At 42.3% G+C, this 19,043-nt stretch overlaps 1 protein-coding gene across 1 annotated transcript in view; it reads left to right on the top strand.

Annotated features, from left to right (window-relative positions):
* SMIM13 (small integral membrane protein 13) overlaps positions 1–6,711 on the top strand; it is a 14,221-nt gene extending 7,510 nt beyond the window's left edge. Inside the window, exon 2 of the mRNA XM_018077696.2 lies at positions 3,325–6,711. Coding sequence (XP_017933185.2) covers positions 3,325–3,518 — 194 coding nt within the window. The 3' untranslated portion in view covers positions 3,519–6,711. The remainder of the gene's footprint in view (positions 1–3,324) is intronic.
* Positions 6,712–19,043: the final 12,332 nt, after the last annotated feature.

The following is a 19,043-nucleotide window of genomic DNA, read 5'->3' as shown; positions in this document are numbered from 1 at the left end:
TCCCATAGACTTGTGAGGATCCAAGTGGCTCAGCAGGTCACTAACTGCTTCCTCTTGGATTACAGTGGGGCTATTCAGCTCCTGGTCCCTGTCTACCCGCTCAGAAGGCTGGTTGTCCTGAGGACAACCTGCCTTTTTGTTGAAAACTGTGGCAAAGAAGGTGTTAAATACCTCAGCCTTTTCCTCATCTTTGGTAACTATATTCCCCCCCAAATCCAATAAAGAATGGAGGTTTTCCTTGCCCCTCCTTTTGCTATTGATGTATTTATAAATATAACATGTTTATTTTTGTGTGTGTGCATTTTAAATTACTTTACAATTATTTTCTTTTTTAAAATACACAGTTATGTAACTCACAGTTCTTCGGTACGGCATGGTGCTGAGTGTTACCATTTTGCAATGTTATTAAGAGGATGAGAAATTAATAGAAAATGCATTGTCTTCTTATTCAGAGGTAACTCAGTACTATGAATCTGCCTCCAGGCTTTGTCTCTGTGTGTGTGGTTTTGTTTAATGATGTATTTAGTTGATATTGTTGCTGGAGAGATTTTCTCTTACCCAGAATTACTTGCTCTTTAGTACTCTGGTTATTTCCAAGGAAATTCTTATTTGTTTAGTAACAGCGAGGCGACAGGGAGTCTCAGCTGAAGAGGCAGTCTTAACTTGATTCAGACAAGTGTGTTTATTTGGGATTATTTTTTTTTTAACTTTCCACCCAAGCTGGCACAGTAACTAAAGCAAGTGTAAGAAAAAAATCTTTCTACTTTGATTACTTTGTACCTAAATGTCTCTGGTGCAGGCTGGGAGATCTTACGAGGTTGCCCTTGCACTGTTATTTTTGGCTAAGCCTGTTGCAGTTTTCTTTTCAATCATGGTTTGTTCACTTGCCTGTTATCATTGATCTGGTTGTTTGTCTACTATAACCAGTCTTGTTGCCTTATTACTTACGCTGTCTTGTTTGTAAACTTCAGCTAGAGAGGTCTAAAGTCTGCTTATGGTACTCCATGTTTTGGATATTCAGACCATTGTGCTTTCTAACTCATCAGATGAAACACTGTTTGGTCTGATGTTAGTGCTGTTTAGCGCTGTTTTTCTTGAGACTGTGAATGAACTTTGAATGTTCTTTAGTATTTCTCAATACACACCCCATAGTAATTCCCTGTGTTGAGTAGCCTGTTTGCAGTGGTAGAGGAAGCATGTGGTTCGCTTTATTTAGCTTAAGTTAAAATACCTCCCTTTAAGGGGTATTTATTGACACCAAAAATATTCAAGTCGTGCTTCTGTAAAGTGCCCTATAACTCTTCTGGGAATGCCCTGAATATTTTTGGCTCATCCTCCTCCCTCCGTCCTCCCTGTAGTGTTCTCTGGAAGTAATATGTCTCTTGATAATTCACTTTGTAGGTGTTCTAGTTAGGATTTTAAACAGCCAAGTAGAAGCGCAACCCCAAGAAAAAAAATTGTGGCTGAGAGTTCCCCCCACCATATGTTTAAGTGGATTTAGTAGAATGTACTTCTCATGCACTTCTAGGTCAAGTGTCTCAAACTTTGTCTCTGTCAACAAATTGGGGGGTTGAAGGCATTTTTAAACAGCTTGTAATATTCCGCACTTTCTTGCAAGTGCCCTGTATTTATTTGGAGTATTTTATGCATTTCTTTCCTGTGTGAACTAGAAATGAGCATGGCTCTTGCAAATTTGATTACTTCTGATGATATTTATACCCATAAGAAGAATGGATTGATTTTAGGTCTCCAGAACGCACAAAGCATTGAAGGTCTCAGAAAGTTGAAATACCCTTCAATGGAAGCAACTTTCAGATTCAATTTACTCACAAGTCATTTGAAGGTTTAGGTATTCATGGGAAAGGAAATACTTGTGTAGGCTTTAGGAATTGATTTAGATCATAGAAAATTGTCATATAAAAGCTTTCCTCCAACAGAGAGGAGCAAAGAAATTACAGAAATAAAAAAACTGCAGGATGTGAAAAGTATTCCAGGAGGAAAAGGAAGGGTCCTTTTGTCTCATTTTGTCCTAAGCTCTGGTTACAGAAGAGGAAGTATAGTGGTGCTGTGGCTATGTGAGTGCCACGTATTAGTCTTTCTCTCCCTTTCCTAATATGTCTCTGTTGTCCATGCTCAGAAGTCTGTTTCTGATGACAGTTGTGTACTTGGGAGAATGGGTAAAATAGGGCTCTTAATATTAGCTAGCAAGACCTTCTGAACAGAGAATGGGACTTAATTAATAGCTCTATGCAGGACAGATGTTTTTTGGTGGTGCAAATGATGGTTGTATAGCATTTGTTTTCAAATAGCTGTTTAAATTTTCCTCCACTTAACTCTGTATTTCACAGAGAAGTTGTATTCTGTTCTGTGGGTGATGTAACTTGACTGGTTAGCTAGAGGGAAAGGGATATCAGTAGTTTTCAGCTGCATAGGACTCTCTTGACCTAAATACATAGATAAAAGGGAGACCTTTTAAAATGAAAATTTTTGTTTAGGTTTAGATAAATTTATATCTGTTTTTTAAGTTCCTTGGCTGCCTGTTAGAGAAAGACAAGTGAGAGGTGAGGAGGTAGATCTTAAATATTTTTAAGAGAGATTCTGAAATCTCAATATTTTGAAGAGAGATCCTGAAATCTCAACTCTTTAGTTGGGTAATTTTGAGACCTAGAATGTTTTAGCAGTAGAGCAGAACATAAATTTACAGATAACGTTAATTTTACTTTAGTGGGATTTGGTCATGGAGAGGGAACTCCTTCAATTTGGGGGATGTGGTCTTTTAGTGAATGTAAGAAGACCTTGTGCATTTCAGAAGAGGATTTATTATAAAACATGGTATTAATTTGAAGATCTCAGCAAGTGTGTTTAATAGCAATTATGTAATGCAGCTTTTAAAATGTGATTTTCAGAATGAAGTGTTTGCTGAGGGTAGAAATTCTAGTGCTGCCTTTTTACAGTATGTGTGTAATGAATCCCGAGTCCTTGTTTTGATATAGCCACAGGAATTCCTTTTTTCCTGATAGTTAAAGCCTTTGTGTGATGGTGATCATCCACCTACTACTCGCTGTGGCAGTTCAATTCAGAATGCATAGGTCCTTTCCTGAGGCTTAAATGTTGCTTCTGGATGAGGACAAACTTTATGAAGTTGAATTGGTATTTCTAGGATTGTAGAAAGTAATGGATGTGTTGGCAAGGGCTGTTGGGGTTGGCAATTCGAGGATGGGAGCTGATCAAATTTTTTCTCCCTTTTCTGATATACTTTGCCTGATAGATGACTAACAATTTGTATGAAGTAACTAAGCAGTACCTTTTTTCTTTCTCCTGCAGGATGGTATGTGGTCTGGCAATTGTTTTTGTCTAAATTCAAATTCCTGAGAGAATTGATAGGTGATACGGGGTCCCAGCAGGGAGACAACGAGCCTTCAGAGACTGAAGCTGAGCAGGAGACTCCACCCTCGCCTCAGAGAAGTAGACAGAAATCAGCTCGACAGCGAAGGGCACCCACAGAAGACACGACTTAAAGTACTCCAATGAACTCCTGAGTAACTATGAATAGTTAACCACCTCTGCATTGTTCAGTGGTGTGATCTTACTGAAAAACTGACTTAAGAGGTAACATTAATACCTGTGGACCTTGACTTCTGAGCTACCAGTGTATGATACTGCTCCAGTAGAGGTTCAGGGAGGGCTTCAGCAGCAAGTCATAGAATACTGGAAGAATGGAGGGGTGGAGAGAAATCTCCATCAGAAAAATGCTGAGCTTCTGTAGCTCCTGTCTCAGCATGCAGATGAAAAACAGGTCCCAGACTATAGGGTTAGCCTTTGCATTAGTCTGAACATAGTAAACATTTCAGACTTGAAATAGTTCCTAAATTATTTTTTCTTTACAGCACTGTAACTACATATAGTGAAATTGAGTTTTATTTCCTTAGCTGTATATGAATATATATATTTTTTCAACCTTGAGAATGCACATGAACTTAAAAAACTTGAAAGGATATCCTGCTTTAGAACATATTCTAAAGTGAGATTTTAGTTAAGTTCTTGTATATATAAAAAGTATAAGTGAAATATGAAAAATCAATATTAGATGCACATGATTTGGAGGTTTTTATTATCTCCTTAAAAAAAAACAACAAGGAGGGACAAAGAAAGCAATCAGGTGACAAGACCTGTTTTCTTGGTTTTGGCATAAGAAGGGTTACAGGTTAAACAGTCCTGCTAGGCTTCTTTGTTTTTCCTGAACCTTTTACTCCAGTCCAACTTGTGTTGGAGATGGGAAGGTGCCTGGGTTATGTACTGCTCACTGTTTAGTATTCTGAAGTGTCATCTTTGGTATTTGAATACTAAGCACTTCTCTAGTTCACCTCGTACACCTTTACAGTCAGGTGTATGGTACCTGACATCACTTTTTTCCTGGAGCCAGTTGTGGCACTCTGACCAGTTTGGTAGACATCTCTGTAACACTTTGACAGTGTTACAGCAGTGAATTTGATACCTCGTGTTTGCTGGAGGACTTTAGGATTTTTACCAGTAATAAGCAGTTGCTCCTGTCTTCTCTGACAATTAATTATACAGCTATTTTGACATTGCACTTCAGAATGAAGAGCTCCACTTCTGTTTATCTAGTGACTCTGAAGATTGATGCATGAGATTTTGGAAAGAGGAGGAACATGCATGTACCACCTCTGATGTGTGTATGAGAGAGAACTACCAACAGTTCTTGTGTTGAACAGCTTCAGTTTTCTCTCAAAGTTTGATTATGTGGTAGTGTTTGGATCATTGTTCCGTGTATAAAAATTTAATCAGGACTATAAAATTGTCTTGTATTTTCAGCTGTTAAGAAGTTTAAATCTATGGCTTCCAAACTTGTGTTTGGTTCAATTACATGGCTAAAAGCAGCAGCATTTCAGTTTTTGATCAAGTAGGCCTACATCTGGGAAAAGAACACTCTTTTAGTGCCTCTATGTTTTAATTTGTCATCTGTGAATAGTGTTCAAAAGCTAATGAGGGCATTAACTTAAAATCATTTGGATGTTTCAGTATTAAAATATGTAAGATCAGCCCTGATTTTCCTTTGGAGTCTAAAAGGCTTTGTTTTATTTACTGGTGTATATGTATAAGCATGATTAGATAGTGCTAGGCACATATCCTGTAAATACATGTAGAAATACTGATAGTCTCCTCTATCCTGTGTGCTAGCAAGGGAATGTCTAATGATGGTTGGTTGTTTTTTTTGGTTATTTGTTTTTTTTTTTAATTAGTAAAATTCTGGTTTATTTAAACTGAGCAAAAGCAATCAGATTCTATTTCCTGCTGCTTTCAGTTTGCCTCACGCAATTTAATGTCACAATTTTGTTGTCTCTGTAATGTCTTGTCACCTGATGAGACTTTCAGTTTATCAGTGCTAACCAAGTACTGGTCCATTTTTCTTACAAAACTAGTGTCTTTGTATTAAGCTTTGCTAATATAGGCTTACAAATAAAGATACTTATTTTGTACTGACATGGGATATTGACACTCTACTTTATAGACTTAAGTGCACAGAAGATGGCAAAAGGCTGATGCTTGTAGTATCCCTGGCTGAGATAAGAAACAGTAACTTAGTCCCTCCCTCTAGGAGCTGTGAAGAAATGTGAAGTTACAGCCATATATATAGCTAGTTCAGGGTAGCTCTGAAGGTGCAAGAATCAAGATTCTGGAGCAAGATAATGAAGGAGAAATCCTTGTAGGTTTGAAAGCTGACACTGATCAAATATGCAATAAGATGGATGTGGAACCTCTAGGTAGCTCATCTGCTTTAGCCAAACAACTTCCTTCTCCCTTCCTTGCTGTCTGTAGGTGTACATTTCACTCCCCAAAGTTATTTTCAGTCTCTTCTTTTTTAAACAGCTGATGCTATTTTTTTAATGTTGTTGTGACATAGCTGCCAATAATGCTGTCTGCCTAGTGTATAACTTTAACGATCTTACTAGTAGCAGGCCAAAGGTATATATTATATAATGTGGTTTGGAAGAATTTTGGAATGCTAATGTCTTCTGTCAATGCATAATTTTTCTTGAAGGAATCTGTAATAAAATCTTTGTACAGGGCACTTCATGCAAACCTGTAAAAGTGAAGCTGTGTGTGTGGAGGTGTACTTGTGATAAGACCTGGGTTGTGATTGCTGGCAGTCCAATATACTCATGTCTTCAGGTGTTCTTGCCAATGTACTTCTGACATGTTAGTGGTGGGTAAGCACTTAACTTTGGATTGACCCATCCAAGTCTGAAATCATATGAAGGCAACAGGTTACACAGTTGGTCTTGTTTTGTTTAGTGGGATCTATTTTTAAAACTATTGCCTTATTGTTGCAGCCATTCTCTTGAATGTACTTTGGGTTTTTATTTTAAAAATAGTCATATCACCTTTGTTGCAGGGGCTGTGTAACTTTGAATAAGCAGTAATTACCTGTGTTCTATGTGACAGTGCTGCAATTTGTGATCACCTTGCTGCTTAATATCAGGTTTTACACTGAACTAGACCTGTGTATGTCCTTTTGTTTTGTCTGGAAATGACCAGCATAAAGAATGTGTTCAGTGTGGTCACTTGCTTCTTCAGTGTTACAATACTGTACCTAAAGCTTCTGTGGTTGTCTGTTTTCATCATTAACTGTTCTTTTAACTGACTGCACAGATAAAAAATAAAGTAACCAGACTTGATATGAATATTTGACCTGAGTGATTTTCTGACTTTTTGAATGGGATTTTGTCTGTAGAATAAGACCACTTATTTGAGCATCAAGCACTGCAAAAGAAGACTTGTCAAAATTCACATTCTAGCTGGTGTAATAGATGCAGATGACTTCATTTTAAAGGGCAGGTTAGTGTATATCTTTTAGAGAAGTTGTTAGCAAAGGTGTTTTTTCTGCCTTATCCTTGAAAGTTGTAATTTCATTTTAACAATTAAAAAAAAAAATCCCAAACAAAGAAACCACCTCGCCCACTCTGATTTTCTTCATACTTCTAAAATCGGTTTGTAGTTTTTCTCAAAGAAGTATGTTGTTAAAGTAGGAAGTTCTTATTTTGGAAATAAAGATGTACAGGAAAAGGAAATGAGAACATGCTTCATCCCCGATTGCTCCTTTTAAGTAAAATGCATAAATTGTATCCTGGGTTCCTTTGTTGAATAATAAAACATTAAAAAGATTTTGAAGAAAAATATGAAATACCTTTAATCTTGAGAGAAAAGGCTGTTTTGCTATTGTCCTACTCTTCTCACTTATGAAAACAGGCTAATAATGGAGTGCAGCAAAACGTCCTGATGTTAACATGACTTGAGCACTTGGGTCTTTTCACCTCAGAAAGCTGGCTTTGTGTGAGGGGGCTGATATAAGTGAGAGCAGCTGGTGTGAAATGCTTGTGAAACACATGCTTGCTTTTCTGCTTTGGTGCTGATCCCAAGGAACCACTTTGTGGTCTGTTCCAGTGGGATGGATAAAGATGTCATTGTACAACTTTGCTCAAAGTTCCACCAAAAGCTGTTTTAACTGGTACCATGCCTTAGCACTCATGTGCTCTTAGGGTTTCTCCCCTGACCTTGGTTCTACATAATTAAAACACGCAATCTTTGTAAAACACAGGTAGTGTTACATCTTGTTTGGGTTATACTTACATGAACATTTTTTATGTGGGATCAGGCTGGAAGTTGGCAGTGTGAATATGCTGGCGTTTATATTAAACCTTTAAGACATATATTAGCTGTATTCTTCATGTCAACCAGAAGCTCTTATGTTTTCATCATCTCTGTTATCCCTGTGGGTGTTTATAATCAAAGTGTTATCTCTGAAAGCTGGATGGAACAGAGGCTTTTTGACAGTGCTTCATATAGAGCCTGTGAGAAGGCTCTGCATCTGGTCTGGGGCTAATGTTGACTTGTAGTGGTGTTGGATTTGACTTCAGGCAAAAGGAATGGCAAGATGGACCCGTGGGTGGACATGGAAGGACTATGGGTCAACAGAAGAACTAACCAGTGCTAATGTCTGGGGATGTAGTCACCTTTGGAGGAGGTACATGTTAGTATGGCCGAGAAGTCTCTTAGGGGCAGGAGACTTCTCATCAGTAGAACTCAAACCAAGACTAATGTCCCCATTTTTACAAAGGGGGACACTGCAACCAAATACATTTTGGGCTTTATTTTCCTGCGTTTCTATTCACAGGCCTTTTCAGTTTCCACAGTGGGAAATGAATAACACAAATGTTCCTTTAACTTTGGTAGCTGAGGGACTCTAATATCTAGGAAAGGATGGGATAGGACCATAATGTGGCCGCTTTTGGGTCATCATCAAGGTATTGTACACATACTATTTGTGGCGTATCTGCCTCTGCTGGCATGCTTTGTGTGTACTGCCACCAGGACTCATCCTGAATGCTGGCAGTGCACTTGAAATCAGAAAGGTAAGAAGAAGATATCCTGTACTGGAGAGCTGTGGCTTGAGAGGTAGTTACCTATGAATCCCTTGTGTCTGGGTCTGTGTGTGTTGTACAATTCAGGCAGCTGACTTCCATCCCCACTCTGTTAAAACTTCCAGCTTTCTATGCAGGTAAATGTTAAGTTTCAAAATGGGAAGTTACATGTAATCTGTGTCTTCCTCAGAACACCTTGCTCTATGTCATACCAATTTCCTTTCCTTTGCACTGGAGTATTTTAACATCTTGTAAGGGGAGTTAAAAGCCTTCTACAAGCAAATTTGTTTGTTCACAAATAACGCAGGCTGTGGCTTGAAGCAAGTTTTGCTACTACTGGGTGCTAGGTTGAACCACTGGAGCAGTATTAACACTGAATTTTTGTTAAAGTCAATCTTGAACTTCTAGCACCGTGCTCTGCTCCTTCTTATTTAAGGACTTAATCAGGAACCTTCTATGTTTGTTAGAACTTCTTGCTTATTTTGAGTTAATTGCAGTTCTGTGACAAATCAATCCTTCATGGCCAGATGATCAGCTGTTAGCCTTTTCCATATTTAAAAATGCTAGACCATATCCTTGCCATGGTGGAATGCATCAGAATCTCTCTCTTGCACACCACTTGTTTCCAACATGAGTGGTTTCAATTTTTGGGAACGTAAGGAATTGCTGCCCTCAAGTTCTGGATAGACCCTGCTTTGAAAACTCAGAAGAAGCAGGAGATGCTCCCTGGTGACTTGAGTGGTTGTAAAAGGGCTAAGTTTAGTGCAGGGCGCTAGTGTGTGCAAGGCATGGTCAGGTGGCTCTCAGAGGTGACACCTGGCATTTTTAGCTCGGACATGCCAGGTCTGCAGCATGGATTGCTCTCTGCAAGGCTGATAACCCCCTAAAGCCCTCCTGGGTTTGTGGCTGGGTGGCACTGTGTCTGCTTTGACTTCTGATCCTGGCACAACTTGATTTTTGCCTTTCCAGGAACAGAACTGGTCTGATCAGCCTCTGGTATCACTGGGTTTGGGTTCACATTCACAAACCTGAACTGGCACAGGGGAAAATTCTCACCCTTCCTCTCGACCAGCAGAGGAAGCATGCCAAGGTCAGGGAGCTGTGAATTTCACTTTGTGGCTCTGATTTGCATGTCTTTTACTGACTTTCTCTGTTAGCCTCTTTATTTTCCAAAATCATAGAATGACCAAATGGTTTGGGTTAGAAGGGACCTTAAAGATCATCTACTTCCAAGCCCCCTGCCATGGGCAGGGACATCTTTCACTAAGCCAGGTTGCTCAAGCCCCATCCAACCTGGCCCTGAACACTTCCAGGGATGGGACATCCACAGCTTCTCTGTGCAAAATCACAAGATCTATTTAACAATTACGACATTTAAGGACTAGCAATGGCACTTATTGCAGCCTTAGTTTTTACATTTTCCAGAAGATTCACATACTGAGGGCAGACTTGACTTTGCTTTTCCTTGACCTTGCTTCCAGGATGTCTTCGCGTTTCTCCTGAACCCTGGAGTGACAGCACGGATGAGAGAAAGCAATTATCCCTGGAGTGGCTGCTTAAACGGGTGAACTGCTCACAGTGCAGGTCCAGTCCGAACTCCTGGAGGCTTTCAGTATCCCGGTTCGATGGGAAGGGCGCGTTGGGGCTGGCTATCACCACTAGATGGAGCGGGCGGCCGGGCTTTGCGGTACGGGCCCTCCCGGCGGGGGGAACAGCGGCGATGCTGCAGGGTCCTTCGCGGGTACTGCTGCTTTTAGTTTTGGTCGTAATTCTGCTGGTGTTTAGTCGTGTTGGAAAGTACAAGGGCAGCTCGGTGTAGGGGTTGAGCCTGGTTCTTGTTTGGCTGTATGCTACCTGCCGAAAAAGCTGTGGGAACACCTAGAGCCTGGTGTCTAGGGACATTCGTGTGGCGCAAAAGAAATACTTGAGTTTTCCTTTGTAAAGGACAGTGACCTCAAAAACTATCTGCCAAAAGAAGAGAGGTCTCAAAAATGCCAAGAGAGGTCTGCTTTTCTTACCTCTCACTGTGCTTAAGGAAAAAAACCTCACAAAACTCACCACAGCAGCACTTCTTCAGGCCTTAGGGTTACAAACATACGGTGCCAGTGTCAACAGCGGCTTAAGAAAAGGGTTGGGTTTGTGTTTTTTTTTCCCCAAGCTGCCCACCGTCCAGATCTCTTCAAAACCAATTCTTGATGCTGTGTCCTCGTGCTTCTCATAGTTCTGCTGCAGAGATGTGAGGTGAAATTCCATCCCATCAAAGCTGGTCTAAATCCTGGTGCTTACTGAGCAGGTTAAACAAGGGCTCACGATCAGCTTACCTTAAAACCTTCTCCCAAGTATAATATTAGTATCAGACCAATAGTAGAATAATATTAATATTAATAGCATAATATTGATACCATAATATTAATATTAGACTCGGGGACAGAGAGCCTATGTAACATTTTCTGTGAATAAGACCAAAATCCTTGAGAACACCAGTGGGTTAGAGATATAGTGGGAGCCTGGTTGAGTTAACCCTGCTGCTGAATCTCTGTATTCAGGCTGAGGGAGAAGGAGGGAGCACTTTGTTGCACAGGGCTTTGGAAAAACCTGTGTTCCCTTTATTGAGCCCCTCATTTATTACTCAAGAGTTACAGTGAGTCTCCATTAGCAAGTCTAACATTTACATTTAAAGAGTTGCTGGCATCAAAACCAAAAAAAAAATACTGTTCTTTTTTCAGTCTGTGTGGCTTGCCAGGGAAACGAGGCTTATTCCAGCTGTGCAGGTGTGTGCCTGAGGAGTCCTTCATCTGCTTTTTTGGTCTGGAGGGCTGCTGCTCTTTTATTAATGATCCCTCGCACTTGGCGAGACTCTATAAGTCAAAACTGAGAATAAATGCTGGGATTAAAAATTTGGGCTGTCTGTAATGTCCTAGCAGGGCTGAGGGGGACACTGGCTCTTACACCACTCCTCTGCCTGGCATCAGGCAGCTCCATGGGGAGCACAAAAGCCCCCGGAAAGGACGTGCTTGCCAGTGCACTGGAGCACTGCAGCTGTGGCCATCTACCCACAGTGCAGCAGTTTGGGCAGGAAAAGAAGGCTCTGCCCTACAGCCAGCAGGAGGAACAGCTGAAGCCAACCTTTTGCATGTGTGTTGTTTAAGTGCTAAAACAGATAGGGCTTCTGTTTTTCTCTTGTCCAGACTCCAACCTGAGGTTTACTAGCCAGGATCCATCTACAACATCAGGGGATACTTCAGTCATGCTGTATTTTCTCCCTTCTCCAAGACCCTTGCTCTCAGTTGATATTAGGTGAGATGTGCTCATCATCAACACTTTAACCAGGACTGGAGTGTTTCAAAAGTAATTGTGATGGATAGCAGGGTGGACCTGCCATAGGGAAAGGAAGAAAGTGTGCTAAGAGGAGGGAAGTGTGTGACTGGTGAGGTTCCTGCTCTAGAAAGAAGACACAACAGACTGAGGACACTGTTTCAAGGTACAGGTACGTGACAGGAGCAATGTCTTTTCTAGGATTGCCAAGTACTTCAGTGGTGCCTGCAGCAACAGATTTCTTGGGATGTCCCACATGGAGATAAACATTTCACACAGTAGGTAATGAAAGCCTATAACCTGCTGCCACAAGATAAGGTTGTGAATTTGCAAATATAGTCTAATGGAGACTTCCACAGACAAATCTCAAGTTCATAAGATAATGAGAGGTATAGGCAGGGATGTATTTCCTAGCATCCCCTATCCAATGATTGTGAGCACTAGAGGAAGTCATGTTAGTGATTGTACCCTGAGCAGGCCCACCTGCCCCTTTCAGAAATAGAATCAGGTCTGCGTGTGCCTCAGCCTGACTCAACTGGGCAGTTTTTACTTTCTTAAATGTTGGCAGGCTGATAGCTAGAGATGCTCAGAGAACAAAACCAATGGAATATTGCACATATGTATCCCCTCAGCTAAAAAAGTCTTTGAAGTTCAAAGTCTGGTATGAAAAAACTTTGTTTTACAAATAACTATCACGTTTACTGTTACAAATGACCAGTAAGAAGCCAGCATTCAGTGCAGCACATGGACAGGAGATGGGAGCCTTTCCTGCCCCTCTTTGCCCATGGTCTGGGATGCCCTGCACACTGAGCAGGACCAGCAAAGATCAGAGCTGGGCTCTGCCTTTGGACTTTGTGTTCCAGCCAGCAGGTGTGAGACTGTCCCACCCTCTGTGTAGCTGATTTCACCTGTAAGGAAGCTGCAAATAGTTCCTACTTGCGCAAAAGGTGTTATTTGTTCTTTACCTGAAGCGTAAGGTCTAGAGACAAATCAGGCCTGGTGGACTCACTGCTGTGTGCATGGAGTGAGCTTTAAAAATAGATGCATCTCAGCTAGTGATGAAGCCACAGATGTGGCTTTTCTGTGTGGCTTGTGCCCTCATCTTTGTGCTTGTGGAAAAGCAGCACTGCTGAGGAACAGAGCCTACTTAAATGGTCTCCTAGCTGCATATCATAAAATGTCTTCCTGGAAAGCCATGGATGCATTCAGGTAGAAAGCACTGAATTTCACTTTTCTACTTGATTGGTTTTTTATAGGATGAGAAACTGAGCAGTGATCACAAGATATGGAGATTTTATTCTCAGTTGCCTTGCCTGGAAGTACAGGTTGGTATTTCCTGCTGAACTTATTACTTGTGAATAACTTGTGTGGATCAGATGGGTTGCTCTAAAGATTTAGGTTTGCTGTGAAAGAGATGCTACAGGCTCCTGTGCTACTGCCCTCTTGGCAGAAAAAGTTAACATAGCAGAGCCCCTCTGATAAGTAGGTGATGAGATGTAATGGCTCCATATGAAATACATGAATTGAGGGATTTCCCCCTGTGCTAGAATTAGCCTGAGGCAGATTAATCTGTTGGAAAACTGGTCAACTGCAAGAGTCTCAGTTGCTTGTGTCATTACATACAGCATTGAGAATAAGCTCTTTAAGAGCTTTTTTTCTTATATATTTTGAAGAGAAAAACAAAAATGTGAAAACTGTTTCAGCTGGATGTACATACTCACCATGTAAGGTACTTACTGTTTGCAGTTGTGTCATCCTCATAACCGTACAAGGAAAAAAAACAGACAAAAATGGGATGAGGCATACGTGCTGGTAGTGGAGGAGCAGTCAGAGTCAATGAAAAAATACTTTTACAAAACATTTTTAACCAGTAGAAGAAAGCAAACCCACTTTGTCAGAAAATCATTTTGAAATCCACACTTCAAAATTAAGAGCAGTTCTTTTGCATGGAGCTCCTTTCGCCTCTCTTGGTGATTCAGCCCTTCCTGTGCCAAAGGACACCTACTCCAGATGTGCAGCCACTTAACTTGGCATCTGGTGCATACTGTCCTTGGAAATGAGTGTCTGAAACTTTATGTTACACTTTTGCAGCAAGGCAGAGATGTATGCCGGATTACTTAGTGAGGGGACCTAAACATCACCTAACAACCACCTCTGTGACCTAAGGAAATCTGTCTGATCTCCTGACCCCTATGTTTCTCTGCTCTGGTACGAGGAAGAGCAACCTAAACTAGGAATGTCTTCAGGCTGTGAGCTCCTAAGCAAGCCCTCTGTAACTACCTGCTACAAGCCCAGAGCTGGCAAGAAAACTGCTGTGGGAGTGGAGGCCCAGAGGTGGGAGTTACCTGTGTGCCCAGCTTTTTCCCTGTCTGGCAAAGAGCACGTTTGGGTTGATGGGACTTTAGAGTCAGGGCTGATTGCAAAGCCTGGAGGCTGTCTGAGGGCAGGGGAAGGTGACAGGGCTGGAGGTGCTCAGTTTGGATGTGGGATGTGACACTTTCTGGCTCAGGTTCCAGGACTGCTCTGACTTGGGCCCTTGGGACCAATGTTTTGATGGTACCAATACCAGCCTCAGGTTTGGTGGGCTGGGAGGAGTCCATAGGTTTCTACAGTGTTTTAGTGTTCAGGTTGTAACTTAAACTGTGTATGTGGCCACACTAAGTTTTGGGAAGCAGGTACAGGGTCAAAATTTAGGAGCCTGTGATATGGTCATTTGCAGCTGAGCTGCCTGTCTTGGCTGCCCTTGAGGACCTAAGGAGGCATAATTCTTGGAGCCTAGAGAGGATTTATCTTGTCCTAAAATAGATTTAATCATATGGCTTGAACTCTATTCAGTTTAAAGGGGATTCTGATGATATTTCATATGCAAACATCTTCAGGTAGGCAGGATGAATTCCATCTGGGGTGTCTCACACTGGGAGCAGATATAGGCTAATCCAAATTGAGGCAATTCTAAACCTCACCAATCACATGGAGAAGAAAGGAGGGAGTGAGGAAGAGGCTTTCTCATTTGTCTATTTTGGTGTTTTCAGCAGCTTTACACCTTGGATGGGGCTGGTGGTTCTGCATACTGTCTGCATTTGGGGGACCTGTGGATTTCCACCTTAACTTCTCAGTGAACAAAGGCAGCTCCACCCGCTGATCCTTCAGGGTGGAAAAGGTGGATCCCACACCCATCTTCTTCTCAGTCTGTACAAAGTGGAATGAGGTGTCCTGTGCAGTACAGCCCTGCTCTAGGAATGTCCCTTTGGTCATCGTAGCAATTCCTATTAAACGCAATACAAGTTTCTAGCAGGGCTGTTGTGCTTATTCCTTTACCTGAGAGTGGACAAGTGGAAGCTGTGTCTAAAGCAGTGAGGCCTGAAAGTAACTGCAGGTTGCAGAATGCACTGCAGAATGCATAGGCTCATTAAATTCTCTTTGAAATGCCTGATGAAGAAAAGCCACGTAAGTTAACTTCTCCCCCTCTGGAACCCAAGTTAATTACAGGTACCTGTTTCCAGCTCAAGTCATCTCCTGAGATAAAAGGCTTTTGGGTGGGCTGCTCCTACCATCCTTCATAAAAACAAAGCATAGAGTGAAAAAACACTAAAAGTCTATTTTTAATTTTTCACGTTCGTGGCCACTCAACTTTGTGGCTTTTTCTCTTTGAGCTTAACTAAGAACAAAGGAAGACTTTAATCACTGCACAGCAAAATACCCTGGAGCCTTCTAACTGCACAAAAGGTTTTAAGATATACTTTGATTTTCCTTTCTGTAAGAAAATTTAAAGCCAGAGCAGGCTTTTTTCTCTTCCTCCCCCCCATCCTCTGCTCTCACCTTTCAGATTTCTGCCTGTCCTTCACTGTAACCTTCATTTAACCACACTTAAGTCTGCCCTCATATAAACAGCAGATGATTCTGGGACATTGTCATTGTGCTTTCCTGGTTGGCAACGGTTTGGGCAGTCCCAGCTGCAGGGTTGAGCAAGATAAAGCTGGCTAAGTAGGAAGCTATGAAGGGCCTCTTGGATTTGGTTTCCTGCAGCTTTGCATCAAGGAAAGAGCTACGATCACTTTTTCTGTAATAAAGGGAAATTACAGGGAAGGAGGAAAAAAGTCCTCCTGATGTCAGGGGACAATTCCCCCCACCTAGTAGCAGGATTTTTACATCCCTCCCGTGGCTGACAGAAGCTGGTAGCAAGCGTGCATGGAACCAGGGAATTGCGATCTTTGTCTGGCCTGATGTTATGTGTAACCTTCTGGGCGCCTGCTGCGTGCGGAGGCGGCGGCTGCTGCTTGTGCCGCTGAGCCGAGGCAGCCGCGCTGCAGATGAAATGAGCTTCACATGTCTCCTGGAGACCCGATACTTTGTGCTCCCTGCTTCTGTTTTTGCCATAAGTCAGCCCGACGTCTCAAATTGCTGCGTGTACAAAAAAAGATATCCTGTCTCTTGGTGTTCAGCAGAGAAAAAGAAACCCCTGTCAGGGAGGCGATGCGGATGCCGAGTCCATTGCAGCTGCAGCAGCGCTCCTTGGGCACTGGTTTCCCAGGCACTGGGTTTCACCCCTCGGCAGGGACTCAGAGGACTCATGGAAATGAGTTGAGTCAATAGCAACAAGGTGAACTCCTATGAGGAACATTGACTCGATGGACTTTGCCTGTGGGGGTGCAAGGCCAGAAGTTAAACCCAGAGAGGTGCAGAAAGAAGAAAGCAAACTGCAGTTTGGTTGTGCATTGAGCCAAGCTTGATACTGACTCTGTCTGCTGAGAAGACAGAATATAAGCACAAACTGCTGTGAGTACATTACTATTGCAAATCAAACCGCAGGAGAGATGGGAAAGTGATCTTCTGCTCAGCATTGCCCCTCCCTCTGGGCATTTCACCTTCTGTTCAGAAATTCACAGCATCCACGAGCAAAGACCATGTCTCTGTAGACATGGGTTTATCAGGAGGCACAAGGAGCTTTTGTCTCCTTGCTGCTTGCCATGGAATGGGAAACTACCCATTTTCTGCTGCCCTGAGAGGCTGAAGAGGAGGGCTCTGCAACAGCCAGCAGTGTGCATGCCCAGATGTGCCCTGAAACTATCCTCATTGGTCCTTTGCTCTGGGAGGCCATCCCTCAGTGGTCCTAGCCACTGACCTGGAAGGCGGTAGGATGAAGAGCACCCTGATCTGAACTCATCAGCTTCCCAGAGGATCAAAGCAATGCCCTGGGGAGGTGTCTCCTCTGAGGTCAGGCTGCTGACTGGCTATTTCATGCCCAGCATAACTCACAGTCACTGAAAACTAAATATTTAGTTTTTGAATGGAGAATGATGTAGTTCCATTTTCTGAATGATCCCAAGGCTGGCAATATGTCCAGCATGGTCAGGCCTTGCTAATGATGTGAATTGCACTTTAAATTTAGGTCTAATTCAATCAAAGTAAAATTGCCTCTGAACAGGACATTGGAGGGAAAATGAGGCAGTACAAGTTACTAAGGGTCTGTGCTGGCCCTCATGCAACCTCCCAGGAAGTTGCACTTCACATCATTCTTGCTCTCTCTGAAGTCAGCAGGTTTATGAAAAGGCTGGAGTAGATGTTTCTCCTGCAGCCATTCACTTTATCCAGGTACTCTCAAGCCTGGATTCAATGTCCTCTTTAAGTCAGAAGAATTTCTGGACCGGACTTTGTAGCATTAGATAAAACTGTAGCTTTACTCTGATATTTAAAACCACACAGCGATATCCAGGGTTCCCAGACAGAGAAAGCTGCTGTCTTAAGTGAAATTTTGGTGCAAATTACAATAATAAAATATATTAAAAAAAAGTCTGCATTATCTGGACAGTCCATCTCTGAGATGGGAAAACCTTCTAGCAGAAAAAGGGCTCCATTGATTTAAGAGTGATGTGCACATGCTGCTTTTGAAACTGCCAGTGTAAAAGGTTAAGATGAAATGAACAGGCATATTTTGGAGTTGGAAGGAACACTTTTTGTTGTCCTCTGAGACTGGCATGACCCTGTCTTTGCCCTTGAAATGTTTCTGTCTAAATGTGGACCAACATTGTGGACATTGAGAGAGGAGAAATGGCAAGGGAGGGTTAAGAAAATCCCATGAGTTTCTACAGCCTTTAGATTGAGAGACATTTAAGGTAGTGCAGGCAGCCTGGAAGTGGGTGCTCAATACGCAAAAGCTGGATTTGGAGCAGAACAGCTACAGATGCTTGGCATATGGGCAGAGGGAAGGTGTTACTGGTTTAGCAACATCAGGAGTGCTGGTGGTAGGTGTAGGAGGGACATTTCTGAAACACAGCCCAGATGTTCATGTCAGAGAATGCCAAAAGCTCCAGGGTCCAGAAGTTATGGGGGATGTGAAGATGCTGGGATGTAACTGAGTATCAGGTGATGGTGTGGGAACTTGGTTTCCTTCAGCCATGTTGCCTGTGCTGGAACAGCAGGTAACAGGTTTGCTGAGGCTGCAGCAATGCACGGCTACAGAAAACGCAGAAGCTGCAGAGTCCTGGTTTGCAAGAAATGGGAGAGGTAGCAGCAGGCAGTTGTGCAGTATGAATTACCTCCTGTGAGGTAACATTATGAGTTGATAACTTCTCTAAAACCTACCCATTTCAACATTCTCTCTCTCCTTCACTCATCATCCCAGAAGAGAAAGGAAGCATGTTTCTAATTAATATGAAATAGTAATTACTTAATGTCTGGATTAAGGAGTCATGTGTATTCCACATTTGCCACTAGCGTGAGGCAGACAGTTTTTCCACACTGGACATAAGACAGTCACTTCACAGTGGCCATCAATTTGGTTGCAAAACAGCAACAGTTTCTTGGCAACTGCATGGAGACACTGGCTCAGGGTGGAGAGCAAAGAGGCTCTGGTTTCTATTCTGAACCATTTTGATTGTCCAGTCCCTCCTTTGTTGTTGGTTGACCATTTTAAATTTAGCAAAGGAACAACAATGAGCACCCTGGGGAAGCAACCCTGCATAACCAGCTGTCCCCTTGTGAGGACGTGATGAGCCAAACCAGGTACTTTGCTCTCAAGGCTTTCATTGCTCTTACGCTTTCTGGCAAAAACATCTTTCATTGGCAGTCGAGAAACAGCGTTAAGCACAGAGCCAGTTCCAGGGTTTTTCTCTCCTCCTTGCACCCCAGGATGTTTGACAGGAGGTAAGGCAGTGCCTTGGCAACAGTGAAATGTGGAAGTAACTTTTAGAAAGACTCCATGATCCTTAAAGCCACTGGGTTGTTTCAGATGGAACCCACACTCACATAACGCTCAACTTGGCATGTACTAGAAGACAGGTACTCTTA

This window comes from Manacus vitellinus, unplaced genomic scaffold, assembly GCF_001715985.3.
Source record: "Manacus vitellinus isolate BGI_N305 unplaced genomic scaffold, ASM171598v3 scaffold_39_pilon, whole genome shotgun sequence".
NCBI classification, from domain to species: domain Eukaryota; kingdom Metazoa; phylum Chordata; class Aves; order Passeriformes; family Pipridae; genus Manacus; species Manacus vitellinus.
Note: the sequence above shows the minus strand (reverse complement) of the source record. Positions and strands in the feature narration are given on the sequence as shown.